Source organism: Argiope bruennichi, chromosome 1 (assembly GCF_947563725.1).
Source record: "Argiope bruennichi chromosome 1, qqArgBrue1.1, whole genome shotgun sequence".
NCBI lineage: Eukaryota > Metazoa > Arthropoda > Arachnida > Araneae > Araneidae > Argiope > Argiope bruennichi.
This window is the reverse complement of record NC_079151.1, coordinates 141,744,894-141,765,125: the sequence shown is the minus strand read 5'-3', so window position 1 is coordinate 141,765,125 and position 20,232 is coordinate 141,744,894. Positions and strand designations below refer to the sequence as shown.

Sequence of the window (20,232 nt, the reverse complement as noted above, 5' to 3'; positions counted from 1 at the left end):
TAAACAATTTTTCCTCAGAAATGCATTTATTTTTTTCGTTTATTCCAATGAGCAAATGGAACCTCGGACATTCAAGGGCAATTGTAGAGCTTCTTGAATCTTATAATATCGCTTTTACTCATGAAATATTTAGTGATGACGTCCTTCAAGAACATGTTGTTACGCCCGACCATCGTCTTCAGGTTCCTTCTATCTTTCGAGAAGGTGTAGGAGCCATACAACATAATGGAATCGTAATCGAAGGGGGTTAGTAGTTGGTTCTGATCAGGTTTCAGCTTGAAGAACTGATCGGCCATACCTGGGGAAAAGAAAATTAAATGTCAATGATGGTGCAAACTGTTATACAGCCTAAATACGACCTAATTTTGTTTTACTGTAATTAAATGAGGGAAACAAGGCGTTGCGTTGAAAGAGGGCGTCTGCTACGATCCTCCTATGTGTCACGTGCAGAGTACAAGTTGAGCAATGAGCAATGAGAAGTATTGTACTCATTGCTCATTGTTTCAGATTATAACTGCACTGTATGTACAGTATTTGTAAATTGTTCTTAGGATATGCTTAATGTTTTTTTTAAGTGTACCATAGTAAAGATTTCGAAATGTGGGATAAACGAAAAAAAGTTGTAGTGACTATATAGGTGAAATTACGTGCTATACAGTGACTTGATTTTGGTGGAACAACAAAAAATACAGTTTCGGGAAAAAGCAGCTGTGAAAAGTACAAGGGCTGTAAAAAAATCGAGCAGAAATTGAAAAGTACTGCATTTCACAACCTAGTGGAAGTGGAATAAAAGCAAGAAAAACCATGATGAAAGGCAAGCATAATGGCTTAGAGTTTAAGGTTACTTTTTCATATCTGTGTAATCATTTATTAATGAAAAGTAAAATAATTTTGATTGAATTTTCTAAAGAAATAGGTTTGAAATTTACGTTAATGTTTTGTTTATTTTTTCCACATTTCAGTTGGGCATAGCAGAATTTATGACAAAATGCGAATAGTTTATATCCTTTAACTTTCTTTGTATCTTAAAAATTCTTCAAAAATGCAGTGCAGTATATAAACATACATAAACCATCAGTATAGAGCTTTCTATTTTAACTTGACGCGTTACCGGTAACGGCTTCTATGTTCCACCGGGTTGCTACCGCGTTCACAGTCTGCTTGGTTTGGATTAAGTGAAGGTTAAGTATACTCAATAAGAAAATACGTATAATAAAAATGAGATTTGGTATAAAAACTTTGTCTTCTGGTATTGGTGAGCAAAGAAATAGAACTCCGGCTTTTTTGTTATCCGGCCTACCCTTCCGCCCCATTAGGCCAGATACTCGGAAGTGTATTGTAGAATATTAATATTTTGAAGAAAGTAGGCGATTAATATTTGCTCACCGGAAATAATAATACAAATAGGATAGTGTTGATCTAAAAATATTTGAATATTACACTATAATGGAAAACAAAAGATTTAAACCATAAAAACGTTCATATAGTTTTTTAAAACTGGTATCAATAATTACGATTGATAACTACTTATGTGGTAATCATGATAATAAATCGCAAAATGTTTTAGATTTTATTACAGCGTCGCATTCTTTTGCTTCTTGTAAGAAATGCGATGCATTAGGTAATTCATAATATATGCTTATAATTGATTATTAGCGTATATTTATCTAATTTAGATCTAACAAAGCATGCCAAGAAGTATTTCAGATTATTTTACACTAAATTTTAAAATTTTTGGGAATCTTTTCAAACTTGAAGTAAGTGGTGGAATTTTTTCTTAATGATTAATCACGGTGAAGAAACTTTATTACTAATTAATGAATGATGTAAAAAGGTGTGATATAAAGTGTATTTATCACTTTCGTTAACATCATGTGTAAGCGCTGAAACTCCCATTCAATGCATCGATATCTTCCACTCTCTTGTCAAAGTTCTCAGCGAAGAGAATGCGGCGGAATACATTCCGGTATTTTAATGACATGTGGATGAAGATTGCGATGCATATTCGTTTCGGAATTTAATCGATATCGTAAATGTTACTGATTTCCAAATAGACTTAAAATAATTTTCTAAAATGTTGATTTTTTTTCCTTTTTTCTTTTTTTTCCTTGAGTAGTCGAAATTGCAGCATTCAGGGAGTTTTTCTACTTAACTCTTTAAACAGTGACTCAAATAAGTTATCTAAATTTCTGACTATTATTCTTCATGAAAATTTAGAAACTCTTATCTTGCTACTCCTTGCATGCATTATAAAAGATGTACACTAAAGTTTCTTATGTAGAGGAGACCGGGACAACTAACAAAAAATAACTTTAATAAAAAAAATAACCTTACAAAAATAACATAGTGTATTGTAGGCATATTCGTATTACTCGAACTTCAATGCTTTACGGATACTGCTGATTTTCCACACGTAAGATAATAAACATATTCTTCATAAATAATAAACATTCGCACTGCGAAGTTTGTTTGTTGGCTGTTGTTCGTGTATTTTGGTCATTTTTTGCTGTATATGTCTTAGACAGTACTTTCTTTATAATTATTATAGTTTTGTTAATATTGCTAATTTGATGACGTCATCATCATGCCACAAATTTTTCTTTTTGTTTTTTGCTTGGTGTCTGCGTGTATTTATTACTTATTCGATGCAATTTTCTTGATTCATAAGCTGTTTCAAACCCTATTCAGTCGTATAAACCTACAAACCGTATTTTAACCATATAACTTTTGGAATATATACTATTTTTAAACGGAAACACATAATATAAATCAATAACATTTAGAAACAAAAAAAAGAAGGAAACCAGGATGCAAAAGTAATCACTACTAAAATGCTAAAATTGATCTCCTGTCATTCATGATTTGATCTAAAACTTCCTTAGAAAATACTGCATAATTCTTACATGTTGCGAGATATATTTTAAACCTTCATCAGAAAAACCAAGGACAGGATGATTCAAAAGCTACACATAGTGACACAAAGGATGTTCAAACTTAGGAAGGTAAAGTATGTTCAATTTTTGATCACAGGGAGAACTTAATTTTGAGTTGAATTAATTTACTGTGAGCTAGAGATTTGAACATAACTCTTTCAATATAAGCTATTCGAGAAAATATATCCGAAAGTCCTTTATTAATTTGTGTACTATCTTATATTGTTTAAAAATAAAAATGCATTAAACTTTTATCAAAAATTTTCATCTTGCCCAGTCAGAATTTTATCTTTTTCTATCATCTTTTTAAAATAAAAAAATTATGTTTATTATATTAAAATAAATTTTTATGTAAGAAAGATGAATTTTATATGACAATATAAGAAAAAACCCTTCTAATAATATAAGTAAAAAAATAATTTGCGTCATAATCTGAATTCCTTAAAAATGGTCAACTGGTTTCATTAAAAATGGTATCATTGTCATCATGCGCACTTACTTCTTTAATTCTGAACATCAATGATTACAATGCTAGCGGCGGAGTATAACAAATGCATTTTTTATAATGTTTTCTTGCAATTAATGGGAATCTGGTGGTCTGTGGTTCATGGGGTTTTGTTCAGAAGCACATCGATTAGAGATACACGATTCCATCTGAGTTGTTATCAAATGAACAAACAACTTAAATCCGATGAGATCAATCATTATACCGTTAGTATGGTGTAGAATCTGGAAAGGGGGTACATTCTAGGTGTCCTCCTATTTTCTTCACCATGATATAGAATTTCGAAATAGCTTCTAAATAGCCCTCTATTTCTTTAAAATGCATGTTATTTAATCTATAGATATACAGGGTGTTTATAAAGTCCTGGACCCATTTTGATGTTTAATAACTCATAAAATAATAAAGATAGATTTAAATTAATAACATAAATCTTTAAATAGACTCAAAAAGTTTCATGACCCTTGTCAATGAGCTTCCACGTGTGCCCACTTCGTCGCACGGAGAATATCAAGTCGATAGTCAATTTCTCGCCAGGTAGCGACAAGCATGTCGGCATCCACAGAGCCATTTGCGCACATTATGGCGATTAACAATGCCAGAAACATGAAAGGATGCTTCATCGGAGAACATTATGCTCTTCAGAAAATCAGCAGCATCTTCTATCCTTCTTAGCATATCTGTTGCAAAGGCCATCCTCCTAGGCCTATCGTTCGGTTCCAAAACTTGAACAATTTGAACTTTGTATGCATGCAGTATTAATTTTTTCTTAATAACCTTGTACACCGTCGAAATTGGCATATCCAATTCTGTTACCGCTGATCTCACAGATATTCTAGGATTGTGTAAAAATGTCTCTCTGACACGCTCAACATCAAAATCACTTGTGCAAGGACGTCTGGAACGTTTCTTATCTGCGATACTTCCAATTTCTAGAAAATTCTTTTTCCACCGCAAGGTGCTGTTTTTGGATGGAGGATCTTTTTGGTAAATTCTTCTGAAATTTCTCTGTGCTTGCACTATCGATTTCGTTTCTATGAACCACCATAAAATCTGTGCTTTCTCTTGTGTTGTATGCATTCTCCTTAATATCCGCTCGAATAAAACATCACATACAAAAGTACTACATAGAACAAACACATCAAAAGTAAACATAACATTGCAATAGTTGCCAAAAACAAAAGAGAGAAAAATGCAATTAATAAGCAGACAATATTTAGAAAAGTACAGATATTTAGACTGGAAAATGAAATTATCTGAAATTAACCACACGCGCACACGATATTTACAAAAGTAAAAATATTCAAACCTGAAAAGGAAAATATATGAGTTATTCCATCAATAAATGCCATAAGTTTGTTTATATCTTTATTATTTTATGAGTTATTAAACATCAAAATGGGTCCGGGACTTTATAAACACCCTGTATATTAAGTAATCTGCTCTTAATCAATATCTCTATACATAATGTCTTTTATTAATATCCTTTATTACATACCTTCCTTGATATTGTCCCAAAATATAGTCAGCCAATCGTCTCTGTCGGATCTGTTCTGTTCGTGAAAGAAGCCGACCGCATGACCCAGTTCATGGATGACAGTTCCCATGTAGCCGCATCCAATACCCAAAGAAAGAGGTTGGGCACCGCCAGTCTTTCCAACATGAGAATAACATCTGGATTCGAAGATGTAACAATTATTTTAGAAGCAGTGCCTTTTTAACTTTAAGAATACATCTAGAAAAAAATCTCTGACATTTTCGAGTATTTGAAAATGATATGGCTTTTCTTATTTCAAACTCTTCAATTTTGGTGGCCAGTTGATTCTTCGTAGATTTTGGTTGTACTTCAATTCAGTTGAATCTTTATGCATACCTTGATATTCAGGATTCTTTCAACAAGTATCAAATTTTGATAAACATCAATTTGTGATAGATATTAAAAGCTTATTAACTAAAATAATAGTTTTACAATCTGCTCTGAATCTTATGTAAATGATCTTTTATATAGAGTTAGGTTTCTTGATATTATAGCTCCATTTAAAATGTAACAATCACGGTAATTTATTTTTTATTGTATGTTATTTTTCACTTTCATATTTTAGAGTAAACTGAGAAATAATAAACAGTATCATTCTTTCTTAACTTCCAATGATGGAAGAAAAACATGTTATTAAATATTTGATTAAATAATGAAAACAGTTAAATTTCATTGCAAGAATGTGAAGTTATGGTGGTATGTAGATTATTATGATCCATGCAGGAAGCAACAGGACGAATGTTTTTAGGAACATTTCTTTTAATAATCACATTCACACACTAAACAAATACAAGACAAGACATTCATGCGCGCGGCTTCACAGTTCAGCGTCACATCTCATTCTAATTACAATCGCAATGTACTATGGGATGACATATGGGATGGCTTAATCAGGTATCGCCATCTAGTATCCAAAAGAGAAGATAAGAGTAATGCAACTGCTACAAAGTATAGTTAAAGACTATGCAAAAGTATTTAAAAATTGCCAACAATCTTGAAAATATTTCCCAACATTCATTAAAAGGACAATTTTCTACATGTTTAAAATTATATAAAACTGCTCATTTAAGAATCGTACATATGACGAAAGAATTAATGCATTTTAAAGAAGTTCTAATTTTATTGAAAGTCCTACTAGACTCAATAATGCCTTGTATCTTCCATTCAATAACTGCTCTAATAAAAGATACAAGGTAGAAATGACAACGACCCATCTGAATGGAGGTCTTTTTATTAGAGAATGCATCTCGAAACCCATAGTATTTAATCCTTTGCATCCAATCCAATTTAAAGGCCATTGTGCAGGATTCAACGTTTTCACATTTTTGTTGGATAACGATTATTATAAAAGCCATATAATAGCAAAACTTTCACTTTATTTTTCTGGAATTATAACAAACGTACAACTATTTCTCAGATATCAAAAGGAATCCCTATATTCATATATGTATAAAAATGCATTTCATTACTTTTCGATGTGCAAAGGATTAAGCTTCCTTTTCAGTATGGATTAGTCTTTGTATAAACATTTAAAATTAAGCTGAAATCGATAAGTGACTGTATCAAAAGCAATAGTTGTATTACTCTCAGGTACTTTACTTTTACATTGAGATTGTGACAAATAAATATGGAAATGGAATTTTCTGTTCAAGACTTTAGAAAGTAAGATATGTGGTTCCTTTCTGTCAATCATAGAATTACTGTTCTTGTCTTCCTTCGTAGGAATAAAACTACCCATCATACATGGGATGACAAAACTTGACGAGATAATGAAACTATCAACAGAGTGATTAGAAATAGTACAAACTGGTTTTGAAATAAATGAAAAAGGTAATGGCTTAGACATTCACCAGCTATAACAGGTCGCAACCTCGCCGACAAAATATGCTACAATAACTGAAATAGCCATAAAGAAAATGTTTATTCTAATATTTAAAAAAAACATGTAAGGAAAATGAGAAGATTGCTTGAGAATCTAAAAATGCCTGATGATCCTTTTTAAAGAATGTAACTTTTCTACTGTTTTAAAGGACACGGATAAATACATAGCAAATAATAAGGTTGAATTTACTTCTGTGATAAAGGTAGGATTTGCACAATGAGATACACTAATTAAAATGAAAAATCAGCGCAAATATATAATGTTTCCAAAACACTGTGATATATTACTGGATAACAAAAATGTGAAAATATTACTGGATAATCAATAGAAGCAGTGGAATGAGAGATGGGATACTTTATCATTATATATGCTGTTTAAAATAGAAATATAGAGTTTTTAATGACAAAATGCAAATACGATTAAAATGCATGAACCTTAACTTTAATTGATTTGATCGCAGTGAAATCAAAAGAATGAAAATGGCACACTTTTGAAAAAAAAAAGTATTTTTAATAATATGCCCTTTCTAATGATTTTACAACGTGCCTCTAGTGATTTCCTAAAGCAGTGATATTATTTTCTGTATAAATTCTTTGTAAGCTTCTTTACAATTTGAGAAAAGTGAGTATAAGAGAGAAAAGTGGGTAGGTTTAGCATCATAATTTTTCAAATTTCTAGCATCAAATCTAAACAGTTGCAAATAATAGAAGCAAACAGAATTTTAATTAACCAAATAATAACCAATTTCCGCTCTTTCTTAGACATAAGTAATGGTTTGTTCAATATACAATTTTTTTTTGGAAACTGCTTATATTTTTATCATTATAGAAAAAATATTTAACTGAAAAATACATATATTTATCTTTCATAACAATGAGAAAAAGATTGTTTAATGATCAAAGCATATCTCCAATGACATAATTTACGAAACTGAATTACTACCAAGAAACTACTAAATATCAAAAATTAAGATAGCAAATATAAATATTAAAAATATTTACATCCAAAATTCTTATGAAGTTTGAAATAATAGCAATTTTGAAGATTATGTAATAGGAGAAATAAGGAATATTATCAAACAGCATATCGTATTTATATTTTTCAATTTTACTTAACATTTTTTTATATAGAATGCATTAAATATCGAAATCACAGTTATCACATGTCTTCACTGACAAAGAAAGAAAACTGTGGTTGACTAAGCTGAAATCTACAGTTATGCTCCAAAGAAGATTTAAAACAGATGGTAAATGTTCTGTCATGGCTACAGAACAAAAACACTCACATGAATTGTACTAAAAAACTCCATTCCAAAACTCCACATTTACATTTTTACTCTTATTTGGTCACTTTTTCACTTATAGAGATCGATAATCAATAATAATTAAAATATATCCTTATTCGAGTTTTGGGAAATATTGAATTTCATTCATTACGTATAGCTAAAAAACATGACCAAAGCGAAAATCTACACATTGTCTAATTCAAATTCATGATATCTGATTTGGTGCCTAGTCAATTAATATTCTTTCTTTCCTCCCACCCAAGGATCATGTTAACTCGATATCTTTCCCGTTATTATTCAGTATCACCTGATTTCGCATTTGCATCATATTGTTCCCATAGAAGTATAGCCGGTTAAACGGATATTTATTTACTTTCATTAGAAATCATTCTTGTTTAAATTAGATAAGTGAAGAGCCTTAGTGTCTAGACTCTCAAAACCTTCAACTTGAATCAGCCACAGCAGAGGAATCAAATAGCAAGAAATATACCATTCATGTGTCAGATGGGAAGAAACCATTCATAGATCGAAGATATGTTAACATTTTTCTAAAATATAGTTTAGATAATCGTAATTGAAAATTTTTAACTATTTAGAGGAAAAATATTTTTAAAAATTCTATTTCAATCCTATTCTGTTAAGACAATTTTTTGCAGAACTGAATACTTAGAACTCATTATCTAAAAAACAAATAAACAAAGGAAGTGGCCTTCTCTAAACTATATAATAAAGATTTTACTCTTCATCCTCCACATTAAATTGGGGACCTTGAGTATAGCCACTAATACCCAGACTGGCATTGATGAACGATAGTTATAAATGGATCTTTGGCTTGAGTCAAGTATATTTTACGGAATGTATCGTTAAAATATGCTTTTTGGATGCCGTTTTGCTCGCCGATTAACAATAAAACTGGTTAGGAAATACAGTTATAGTCACAAGGTAACATACTGAATTTCATTGACTTAAATCATTGCATTTACGTGCCTGCGAATGTGCAAACCGGCTGAAGGTCAATTGTTTGACAGAAAAAAGTTGGTAAGTATCTATATTTTTGATGCTAAGTCTATGTATTAAATTTTGTGTAATTAGCTCTATAAGATTTATAGTGATTGAGTTCACTGGCGTTAATATAGTTAAAAAGACAGATATTCTGTGAAGGGATTAGGATCAAAAGTTGATAGTGGTAGTGGTTGATATAAAGTATCACTGTTAATGTGGTCATAATTCTATATATCAACTTCAACGCTCTTGTTCAAATCGTGTTTGAGTTATCAGGCTCACAGACGGACAGTCAGACATAACACCAAAAATGAGTTTTTCTAACTCAGAGTGGTCTAAAAGTGGAGTTTCATCAAAATTTTGAGTTCAAATTCTTCGACGATTACAATACTTCTTCTACGACCTCTTATACGAGAAAATGGAATGTTTAACAATTTACAATTGTTTTGATAACAAGTTTGATATCCATAAGTTAATAGTTTGAAAATATGAATAAAGTTAATTGTAATGAATATGAAATATAAAAAAAATTAAATTACTTAATTAATTTTCATCTATTTCTTAATATTATTTATGTGTTTAAAATTGTTTAACTATATTTACACAAGAATTTTCAGTTTTTTTAGGTTTCCTTTCTACTGTATCAAACTCTTTGGAATAGATTTCTTGGAAACCACATTTTCTACTTAAGTGCAAATATCAATAATCCTAGAACAATAATAATAATAAATAAATAAATAAAAACGGCGCACAAAAGCAGAAACGGGCCCTCACCCTTGACCTGGAAATATCCTGATATAATCCTTTTCATTTGTTCTTTTTACAAATTTAATGCAGGTATCTCTACCGTACAGCCACATGGCGTTTGTCATAATGGCTGGATCTGTAAGAAAGGAAGACTCTTTGTTTATGGAAGTAATATTAGTTTTTTCTAGCTATATATATTACGAACTTTACAAAAAGTTTCGATAATAAAATAAATAAATACAATTTTGAAAAATTTTCTTCGTTTTCTTTAATTTTTAAAAGATTTATTTGTATTAAATAATTGTATTCAACAAATTACATAATTAAAAGAATAGTCTCTGGTATTTATAATTACAATGAATGTGGTTATTTATAGAGATTAGAGACTACCCTATTCTGGAAAAAAACCTTCAAAGACCAACTAAATCATACATCAACGTAATATCGAAACATCGTCATCGCTTATTATCATAACGAAGATATCTAAACATCGAATGGTGGAATTATCAAATTAGAAATGTAGACTCCTAGATGCTCTGCAGATTTAGAGGATTCCGACGCGTCATAGATTGGATTTCTTGTATATACACTGAGTGGCCAAATTATGTCCACTTCCTCAATACAGTATTGGATCACCTTTAGCCCGTAATACTGCTCGCATTCTTCTTGGCATAGATTCTGTGAGATGTTGGTAGGTGGTAGGAGGAATTTGAACCCATATCCAATGAACTGTTCTTTACAGTTCCTTCAGATTGGATGGCACTGGATCCAGCTGCCTGATGCCGATCTCACCCCACAAAATCTTAATTGGATTGATATCTGGTGATTGTGTGAGCCAACAAAGGCAGGTAAAGTCAGCGTCATGTTCTTCGAACCCTCTGACGACAATACCAGCTGTATGACAAGGAGCACTGTCTTGCTGAAAGTATCCATCTCCGGCACGGTAGACCATTAACATAACAGGATGTATTTGATCTGAGAGAATACTTAAATACCCTTGGGCATTCAGACATTATTCAACAGTAATCAAAGGACTCATGCAATGCCAAGAAAGCATTCCCCAAATCATAATATTACCTCCACCAGCTTGAAGTGTTGTGGCAATGCGGTTGTGGCCCATGCGTTCGTGCTGTTTTCGCCATATCCGAACCCTGCCATCTGCATGGTTTAGTTGAAAACGAGATTCTTCAGACCACAGGACCCTTTTCCAGTCATGTAGTACAATACTTATGCGCCTTTGCAAATTGGAGACGTCTGCTCTTGTTCAAAGCTGACAGCAAAGGCTTTTAAACAAGTGATCGGCTCTCATAGACTATACGGTGTAATGTGCGCCGCACAGTTCATTCAGAGATGTTCGCAGTTGCTCCTTCATTTAGATTCCCCGACATTTGACGTAGTATTGTTGCTCTTCTGTTGGAGTGGGCAACTCTGGCAAGTCTCCTTTCAGCTCGAACATTCAGTAGCCTGTGAAGACCACATGGTTTTCTGCTTGGTATTGCACTCTCGGTACACATTAATAAATGCTTCTCTCGAACACTTCACAAGTGCAGCCGTTTTGCTGACACTGGTTCCAACGCTTCGAGCGCCTACAATCATCCCGCGTTCATACTCAGTTAAGTCACGTTTTTTGTTCATATCTCCGCGCGTAACACAGTGTAATTGATGGTTCACATGCCTTGCATTTCCTTTTTGCAGATATCTCGCCATCTAAATGCAAACACTGTAAAGCAATAGCTCACTTTGCATAAAACTGTCAGTTGGTCATAATAATTTGGCCACTGAGTTTATATTTAGAAGATGACACATTTTAGAAGCAGAATTGATATTTTATTGCTCTTAATTATTGATTCTTTCTTCAAAAATATTTTTATCGTTGATGATGATTAAAATTTAAAACCTAAAGTTATTATTTCTTCTATTATCGCCAGTTCTCTAACTTCAGAATTTTTCACTTTTATGACAACCGTTCTGGACTTTTATGCTCAAAGACGTCCTCCGCCAAGAACGTTTGAATTGATCGAATATTGTGTATATGTCTTTTTTTTATTACAGCCAGTCAAACCGTTACCACAAAACTAAGCTGTATAAACAGGAATTATTGTGGCTGGCTGTTATGCTCTTTAACTATCCAAATTTTTGCATAAGAAAACAACGATCAACAAAGTTTAAAGAATCTTCAAACTGCTGGAAAAAAAGCTAGAAATCTTTTCCACTATTTCTTTTAATATTTTTAAATTTCCAGGGTATTGTAATATTACATTAAAATTAGTATCCGTAATGAGTCTTCGTCTGCCAAATGCAGGACAAGAACGCAGTGTGCGCAGACCTGACACAGAAAACAAAGTTTTGCAACACTTTGCCGATACTTCATCAACAAGCACACGATCAGTTGCAGCTGAACTGGATATTATGTAAGGTTATGTGTGTTGAAAACATGACTTCTTCAACTTGCAGGAAATCCAACTCCTATGCGATAATGATGGCCCATTTCAAGCTGAGTTCGCGCGCTGGATGCTTGATGCCACTCAGGAAGATGCACAATTTTTTGCTAGAGTTTTATTATCAGATGAAGCCTACTTTACGAAAAAGGCTTCTTCAACCGTCATAATGCGCATATTTGATCATTCGAAAATCCTCACATGACTATCTCGTCGAACGTACAACAAAAGTTTAATATTAACGTAAGCAGAGTCATTTATTGGGACTGTATTTTCTGCCCGAACACCTCACCATCTCAAAGTACCTAGTTTTTTTGCAGCAAGACCCTCCGGATTTATTGCAATACCGACAATTGTGCGCCAGAATATTTGATGGTGCACCAACACATCTTAGTTCCATTCGTGAAATCTGACAAGTTGCTTGCGAATGAAGTTTAACGGTCATCAATTCTACAAAGCCCATTAATGAATATTTGCTGGCTGTTTTTATTTTTCTCGAGAGCATGAAAAATTCACATCCGAAAAGGCTTCTTCTTCTCGACTATCCTGCTACTAATCCTTTCATTCATTACGCTAGGCTCATTGTTTCTTCGACGTCTGTTTTTGCAATTATCACCGAATAAACGTCACCTGCGACCCTACGGTTTATGGTAATTTTTCGTCTCCTTAATGCCTACTATAACTTCTCTGAATTTATTTTTCGAATTTGACAACACCCTCTGCAAATATCGGTATCGATGTTTCCTGGTACACATTTTAGTTTTTCTTGAATATCTTAAAACATCCCCAGTTTTCATACTACATGCTTATATCACATTAAAGGGAATGAAATTCCTTTAATTTTTTAAGCTTTTATTTTTCTTCAAGTTTTAATACTTTTTGCAAACTAGGGCTCTAAACTACTTTTTTCGGTTTCAGTAATTTACGATCTCCTGGATCATCAAATTGGTATTTTATCTTCATGAATTCTTCTTTAAGTGAAAGAATGTGCTTTCACTTAAAAGAAAATTCATAATTCAAACATCATTTGTTTTTTTTTAATTAATTATTTTACAGTTTCGAACAATTTTAGGACTCCCAATATTTTGGCGTTTTTCGCCTACTAAACGTCGTTTGGGACGCTATGTTGTATAGTGATCCTTAATCCTCTTGATGCTTACTATCACCGCTCTGAATTTGTCTGTCGAATTCGGCAACACCCTGTAAATGACTATGTGCAATATTTTACAATATTCCCGTTTAGATATTTGCCACTACTTTCTGTATGTTAATAGGATAAAGTAACCAAAACCTACTAAAACACATTACTAGCATTGAACAAGAGGAATTGTCCAAGAACTATTACGGAATCCTCAGTCTTTCTTTCTCCAGGACAACTTTCCCCTCAAGAAATACAGTTAGAGGTATTGTTTTGCCAGACGCTTATCGGGAGCATAATCCAGTAAGTTTTTTTTCTGTTGTTTGTCTTTTCAACTTAATTTTTAAAAAAAAATCAAATGCATCCTTTTTTAATGGGTCATATTAATATTGGAATATACTCTAATTTTTAAAAAAACATTGCATTTATCGAATTTTACACGCATTTGATGAATGTTTCCTTTTGCTACCAGCTCATATACTATTTTTAAATAAAGATGTATATTCAAAATGAGATTAGGTTCACTTACTGACAGTCTTATCCAATCCCTCATCTAAAACATAAGGAACGACACCGCCTGGCCAAACCATCCTTTTATCAACAACTGCATTTCGATCCTAGGAATATGAACAAACATTTAAGTTGAAACAAGGAGCACTTTGAATGGTTTGATTAAGATGAATAACAAATCAAAGAATGAAGTTATATGCTTTGATAAATAATAAAATATGCATGAATTTTCATCTTTTTTTATGAAACTCACCTCTTCACCCTCTACACCTAAGATATCTCCACCGAATAAATCCGGATTTTCAAGAGGAAGATCTCCCAGGTAAGCTAAGAAGAATGTTACAAATTTAATAAAGGTGGCCTTTCAAATACGTTTTTATTACTTTATTAAAAAGCAGAATATTTATTTCAATTGTGTTCCAATTTTAATTTATAATTCTTTATTATAAATATTATGAGGACTTGAAGTCAATTTTTTCTTTAAATTCACAACTGCATGATGTCACCAACATAATATGTACGTAATTGTAACAATAAATACATAAATACATGAATACATAATTGTATTAATCGATTAACTGATTAATATTTAAGTGCCAAAAATATTTTAAAAAAGTATTTTCATTGAGACTGCATAAAATGTTTACATTTCTAAAAACTCTGCCACAACAAGTAGTGAGTGAAAAATCAATCGCTTAATTCCATTTATACAAAAAGGAAATAAATTAAATAAAAGTGTAGAAACAGGTTTATTAAATTTATTTAGAACAACAAATACGCGACTGAAAGATTTTTTAATAGCAGCAATTTGACAAAACTATTATTGACAGCCAAAAAAAAAAAAAAATGGTTTCAATGCTGAAGTGACTTCATACTTGTACAAAATAGGCACAGATTTTAATTTTGAAAGAGAAAATATTCAGTTATACTACATTTTCAAAAAAAAAAAAAAAAAAAAAAAATCAAGGATGACATTAAAATTTAACAGCAATTGATATAATTGTTTTCAAAAAAATGGAATAGTATTTTTCTTTTGTTCCATTCTTCTTGAAGGAAAAGGGCTAATTATTTCATATTAATAATTACAAATTTGAAACTTTTGCATGGAAGTATAAAATGAAATTTACACAATGAATTTATTTATTGACATTAATAGATAATATTTAAAACTACCTTATAATATCATTGAAATAAATAATTGCAAATTATTAAAAAATTGCTGCAATATGTGATGTAATATGAAATAAAAAGGATAATTTATTACAAAACATGGCGTAATTTAAAGATAACTGACAAAACCGCATCTGTTATAATTGTTTTTCTCTTAAGTGTAGTTCAGTTACATTAATGTCCAGTTTCAATGCAACAATAGAACTATTATGGGACGCCCTAATAATTTTGATCTGCATTCAGTTAACGAGGATGACACTTGATCTGGCACTCCCCTCTCCAAACTTCCGCACCACACCAGAGACAGAATGTTTGGTCGTGACGGATTTAACCTAGACCAGACTCGCTTGCAGGACTGTTCTTCTGTGGAATAATAAAGTCTCTAACTTACAATCTTTCTATCCCGAAGCGAGACCTTACCTCCAGGACAGAGTGGCATAGTTTTTCTAAGGAGGGCAGTGGTTTTTCAAATATGCAAAAAAAATGACGAAAAAATTAAGTTTTCTTTTTACTGTTTAGTCACCAAAATATACGCTTATATACAACTAAACTAGCATAATTAAATACATTGTTCAATAAAATGAATATTTGAATGAGTTTAGAGAGGATCGAAAACATATTTTTGCTGTTTGCTTTTCAAAACGATGCTATAATTAACAAAATATTCTAGGCGTTTTAATTTTTAAGGATTCATAAAGTTGATAGTGAGGATTTCATGTAAATTTAAAAACAAACGAACTGAGTATGCATTATGTTTTGAGCTATTTTAGATAATTAAAAATTGATTTTAGTTTAAAAAATTCTACAGCTCTTACGAAAACTTCAGTTTATGTGCATAAAAATATTTCTAAAAAGTTAACTTTTAATTGGAATTGCAAAATTATGCTCATTTTTATTTCAGATAAGTTTATATATGAAAAGAAGGAAAAAAAATTATAGAAAAGTTAAAAAAACTATGTCATTTGCAGTATTTTAAAAATAATATATTTTTTAATTTATATATATATATATATATATATATATATATATATATATATATATATATATATATATATATATATATATATATATATATATATATATTAAAATCTACCGCTCTCTTAATGGCTTTCATTTTATAATATTATTGTCGTATTTTAAATGCTTTAAAACTGTGATGGGCAAACTATGGACTGCAGGTGAGATACAAACGGCTCAGCAAATCTATCCTGCTTGTCGCTGATTGCAAAATAGGATTAATTATTTAAAATAATTGTATAATAACTATTTAAAATAATTGTGTAATTATCAATACATGAAAGTTCGAATTATGAAGCACATAAATAACGCAATTACAGTTTCATTCATCACATTAGTATCTAAAAAATTAATTAACTATTTTAATTAATTAATTAATATTTTTTAAATTCATATTGAGTTTTATAATAAGTTACATTGATTTAGCAGAACTCCTTTTTTTCCTTTTTATAAAATATTATATAACTATTTGTATATACCTTTCTTTTTTGAGACATTAGTGCTTTTAGATTTTCCAACAAATTAGTAAGTGTGCTAATGATGATTTGTGTAAAACATAAAGTATGTAATGAATAATTTATTGAATTAATGAAGCTAACTGCTTCAAACTAAATATTAGTGAAAACTAACTTTAACTGAAACTTTTAGCGAAACTTTCTAACTTTTTGTGAAAATTAAAAGTAGTGAAAACTGTATATGAAAAAGGTAGAAATGTTAGAATATTGCAAAATTAGTTCACACTAGTTGGTGTAACGTTCACTGCATTTTCAAGTTCACAGCATCATACAATGTTACTTATTTTACAGTTTTATGTCAAAGAGAAATTCAATTTCTTTTTCTATAATTTACATTTTTCTTCTATTTGGACTTCATTTCTTAGAGAAAAACAGTTACGTTAAAGCTCTAGTAAAAGAAAAAAATCTTTCACGTCGGAATTTCAATACTTTTTGAATAAAAGATCTTAATATATTTCTATTTTTATAAAAGGTATAATTGATTTACTTATAAATCATCACTTTAGGTGATTTAGGTGATCAAAGAAATATATGAGCCTTTAAGAAGAAAGTAGTAAAATCATAGAAAATACTTTGATGGTCTCAGAGATTTGAGCCCGATTATTATTCAATTATGATGCTTAAATTAATTCATATGCAAGTGATACACGTCAGTACACCTCATCGATTAAATTTTAGAGTCCACAGCCCATTTAGTTAGAGGGAAAATTAAAGCATTCTATTTAGATATTGAATGTTATATGATATAATGTTGCAGTTTTATTCATTTTGATCTTAAATTAGTTAAAAGAATTACTGAAGTGCATTTTTATAAACCTAGTAGAAATTACTATATTTATCTAAATAAAAAAATAAATAAATGTCTGGAAATTATTTTTGTATGTTTCATTAAATGCTTTTATAGTTTGTGAAATAACGTTATGTCTATGAAAATAAAATAATTATTTAATCTTAAATCAATAAATAAATTAATTATGAATGTAAAATAATTAATAAAAAATTAAATTAAATTAATAAAAAATTACATTAAATTAATAAAAAATTACATTAAATTAATAAAAAATTAAATTAAATTAATAAAAAATCAATTTTATTAATTAATAAGAGAATAATTATTTAATAATAATTAATAATCTAACTATTCAATTCTAGGAAAGAAAGTTAGCAAATATTTTTGTCATAAATTTAAGCTTATTTTTTATTTAAAATTGTATACATATCTTGTAAAAGAAGCAATTATTGCAGAGTTATAATAATGTACTCACATTAAAATGTTTTAAGATAATATAATTATGTATTTAAAGAATATTTTTAGTTTTAATTAAAGTAAAACGCCATCTGAATGCTGATTTAAATCATTTTTTGTCATATATTAACAATTATTGTGTCTTTGCTGCTTTATATAACTAGTAAAAATTACTAATGAAATCATTTGAAGGGACAGTTACAGTTCCATTCTAATATCTATAAAAATTTATAATTATTGATAATAAAGGAATATATATAATGGTTAGAGATATTAAGAAAATTCGATTGTTAACTTCTTAGGTAAAATATAAAAATGTTTCGTTCATTTAAAGAAATAAACACCTAAGAAATATTTGTTCACCATAACAGATTCCATCAATAAACATAAAGCGATATTTTAAACTACTAGATACTAAATGTAAGAGTGAAAAAGCACAATTGCACCTAATCGGCTGAATAAAATTTGTCTGTCTAAAACTCTATTTTATTTAATATATAATAACTCCGTTGTGAATATATATATATATATATATATATATATATATATATATATATTAAAACGTGACTTTAGTTTTTTTATATATTGACTTTTATTAGTAATATACTAATTTAATTCAATTTATTGATAAAATTCTAATGTATAATTTCTTACCTTCTTCATAAGCACTGCAGAAGTATAAGCAGAATAAGAAGCACCCTAACCTATATATTTCCATTATGACTGCTTATGGCCTACGGTTCTTCAAGAGAAACCCTTTCGTTAAATAGTTAGTGATGCATTTATACAAATTGATTATGTCTGTATGAGAATCCTGCTCACGCTATCAGTTGAAAAACAGATGTTTCGTTCACTGAAAGAAAATGATAATGAAATGGACTCCGTGTTTTACTTAGACCAGTTTATAAAAACATCGTGAATGTGTTGTCCTCGCTTTTTTCATTAAATTTCTCCTACAAAACGCTATATGATGTTTCGCCAAAAATAATTTTGTTTACATATTATACTCAAGTATTTACAATCTAAATCCTTTATCCTTTTTCTTCTTTCTTTAAAATTTATCACTATTGTGTGTTTTTTCAAGCTTTCCCATGGAACTCTGGAAAATTATTATCAGAAGAAATCGATTTTTTGCCCTATTAAGCATCAGAAAATATCAGATTGATATTACCAGACTGATAATTGTGTGATGTATTCTCTAGTTGATACAATTTTTTTAAAAATAATTTTTAACTAAAATGCCGAAATAGCGAATAAGTATATTTGAAATTTTGATTGATTGCAGTGGCAACATTCTTGTATATAAATATAATAATATATGCTGCATATTTCCTTTGGTATTACAAATAAAGCATAAATGATATTATTTTGTATAAGTATTTAATTTTTTACTAAATATCATTTGTAATTTGAGTGCTAAAGTTTCTTTGTAATCTTGACACTTCTTCGAATTTTTATAGTTAACGGGAAAAAATGAACATGACTTAAGAAAAATGTTATCCTTTTATTGATATATTTTGATCAAAATTTGACACAGATTTATATTCTGAAGTAAGAACCACGAGCGGAATTTCAGCCAATTGATTCGTTGATTTATCGTGGTAATGGTAATTACATAAGCATTAACAGACGAAGCATGTACACAGATGCATCAAACAGACATACTGTACATTCCTGATTATCCGTTTCGCTACGATCTGGCCTCTGTACTATCCAGCCTAGTTTTCTTTTATCGTAATTAATTGAGGAATGCAAGGAGTTGCATTGGCAACATCACCAAGGCATTGGAAGCGGGGGTCTACTACGATTCTCCTACGTGTCGTTTATAAAATACAAATTGTGACCGGAAAAAAGCAGCATACTGTTCGTTGTTCATTGTTTCGTCAGTGTGTAATGGACCTCAATTGCTGCCGTTGTTCCTGATTATAACTGCACAGTACGTACAGGATTCAATAAATTCTTAATCTACTTGGTTTGAGATAAATGGACGGTTAAGTATGTAAGAAGAGAGAAACTACGTATTATAGCAGTGAATTTTGGTATAAAAAACTTTGTCTTCTGGTACTGGTGTGCAAAGAAATGGGTTCTTAGAGCTCCGGTCTATCTGGTTTTTTTGTTATCCGGTCTGTCCTTCTGTCGCATTAGGCCTGATACCCGGGAGTGTGATGTAATGCAAAATTTTTTTCGTCTTCATAAGGATCTAAAATATCAAAATTTATCATAATATGTCGTCGTATTTTTCTAGAAAGCGAAACTATATCTAGAAATTTCTTCCTGTAATTTCGTATCAGAGAAAATCAGAAGCATTAA

The 20,232-nt window shown here is 30.4% G+C and overlaps 1 protein-coding gene across 1 annotated transcript; it reads right to left on the bottom strand.

Moving 5' to 3' along the window:
* On the bottom strand, positions 1-18,706 carry LOC129980795 (astacin-like metalloprotease toxin 5). Its single transcript, XM_056091181.1, has 6 exons — positions 18,577-18,706; positions 14,228-14,301; positions 13,994-14,081; positions 9,916-10,024; positions 4,934-5,109; positions 1-298 (listed from the first exon to the last, which is right to left on the bottom strand). The coding sequence occupies exons 1-6, from the start codon at positions 18,638-18,640 to the stop codon at positions 72-74; spliced, it is 738 nt and encodes a 245-aa protein (XP_055947156.1). The 5' UTR covers positions 18,641-18,706; the 3' UTR covers positions 1-71.
* Between the last annotated feature and the right edge of the window lie 1,526 nt (positions 18,707-20,232).

Excerpts from the sequence above, each read along its gene's own strand:
- LOC129980795 (XM_056091181.1), bottom strand. The coding sequence starts at position 18,640 with ATGGAAATATATAGGTTAGGGTGCTTCTTATTCTGCTTATACTTCTGC. Across the intron at positions 10,025-13,993 it reads GGGATTGGATAAGACTGTCA|ATCCAGCCATTATGACAAAC; the intron begins GTAAGTGAACCT and ends CCTTTCTTACAG. Across the intron at positions 5,110-9,915 it reads AGGATATTTCCAGGTCAAGG|ATGTTATTCTCATGTTGGAA; the intron begins GTGAGGGCCCGT and ends CTTCGAATCCAG.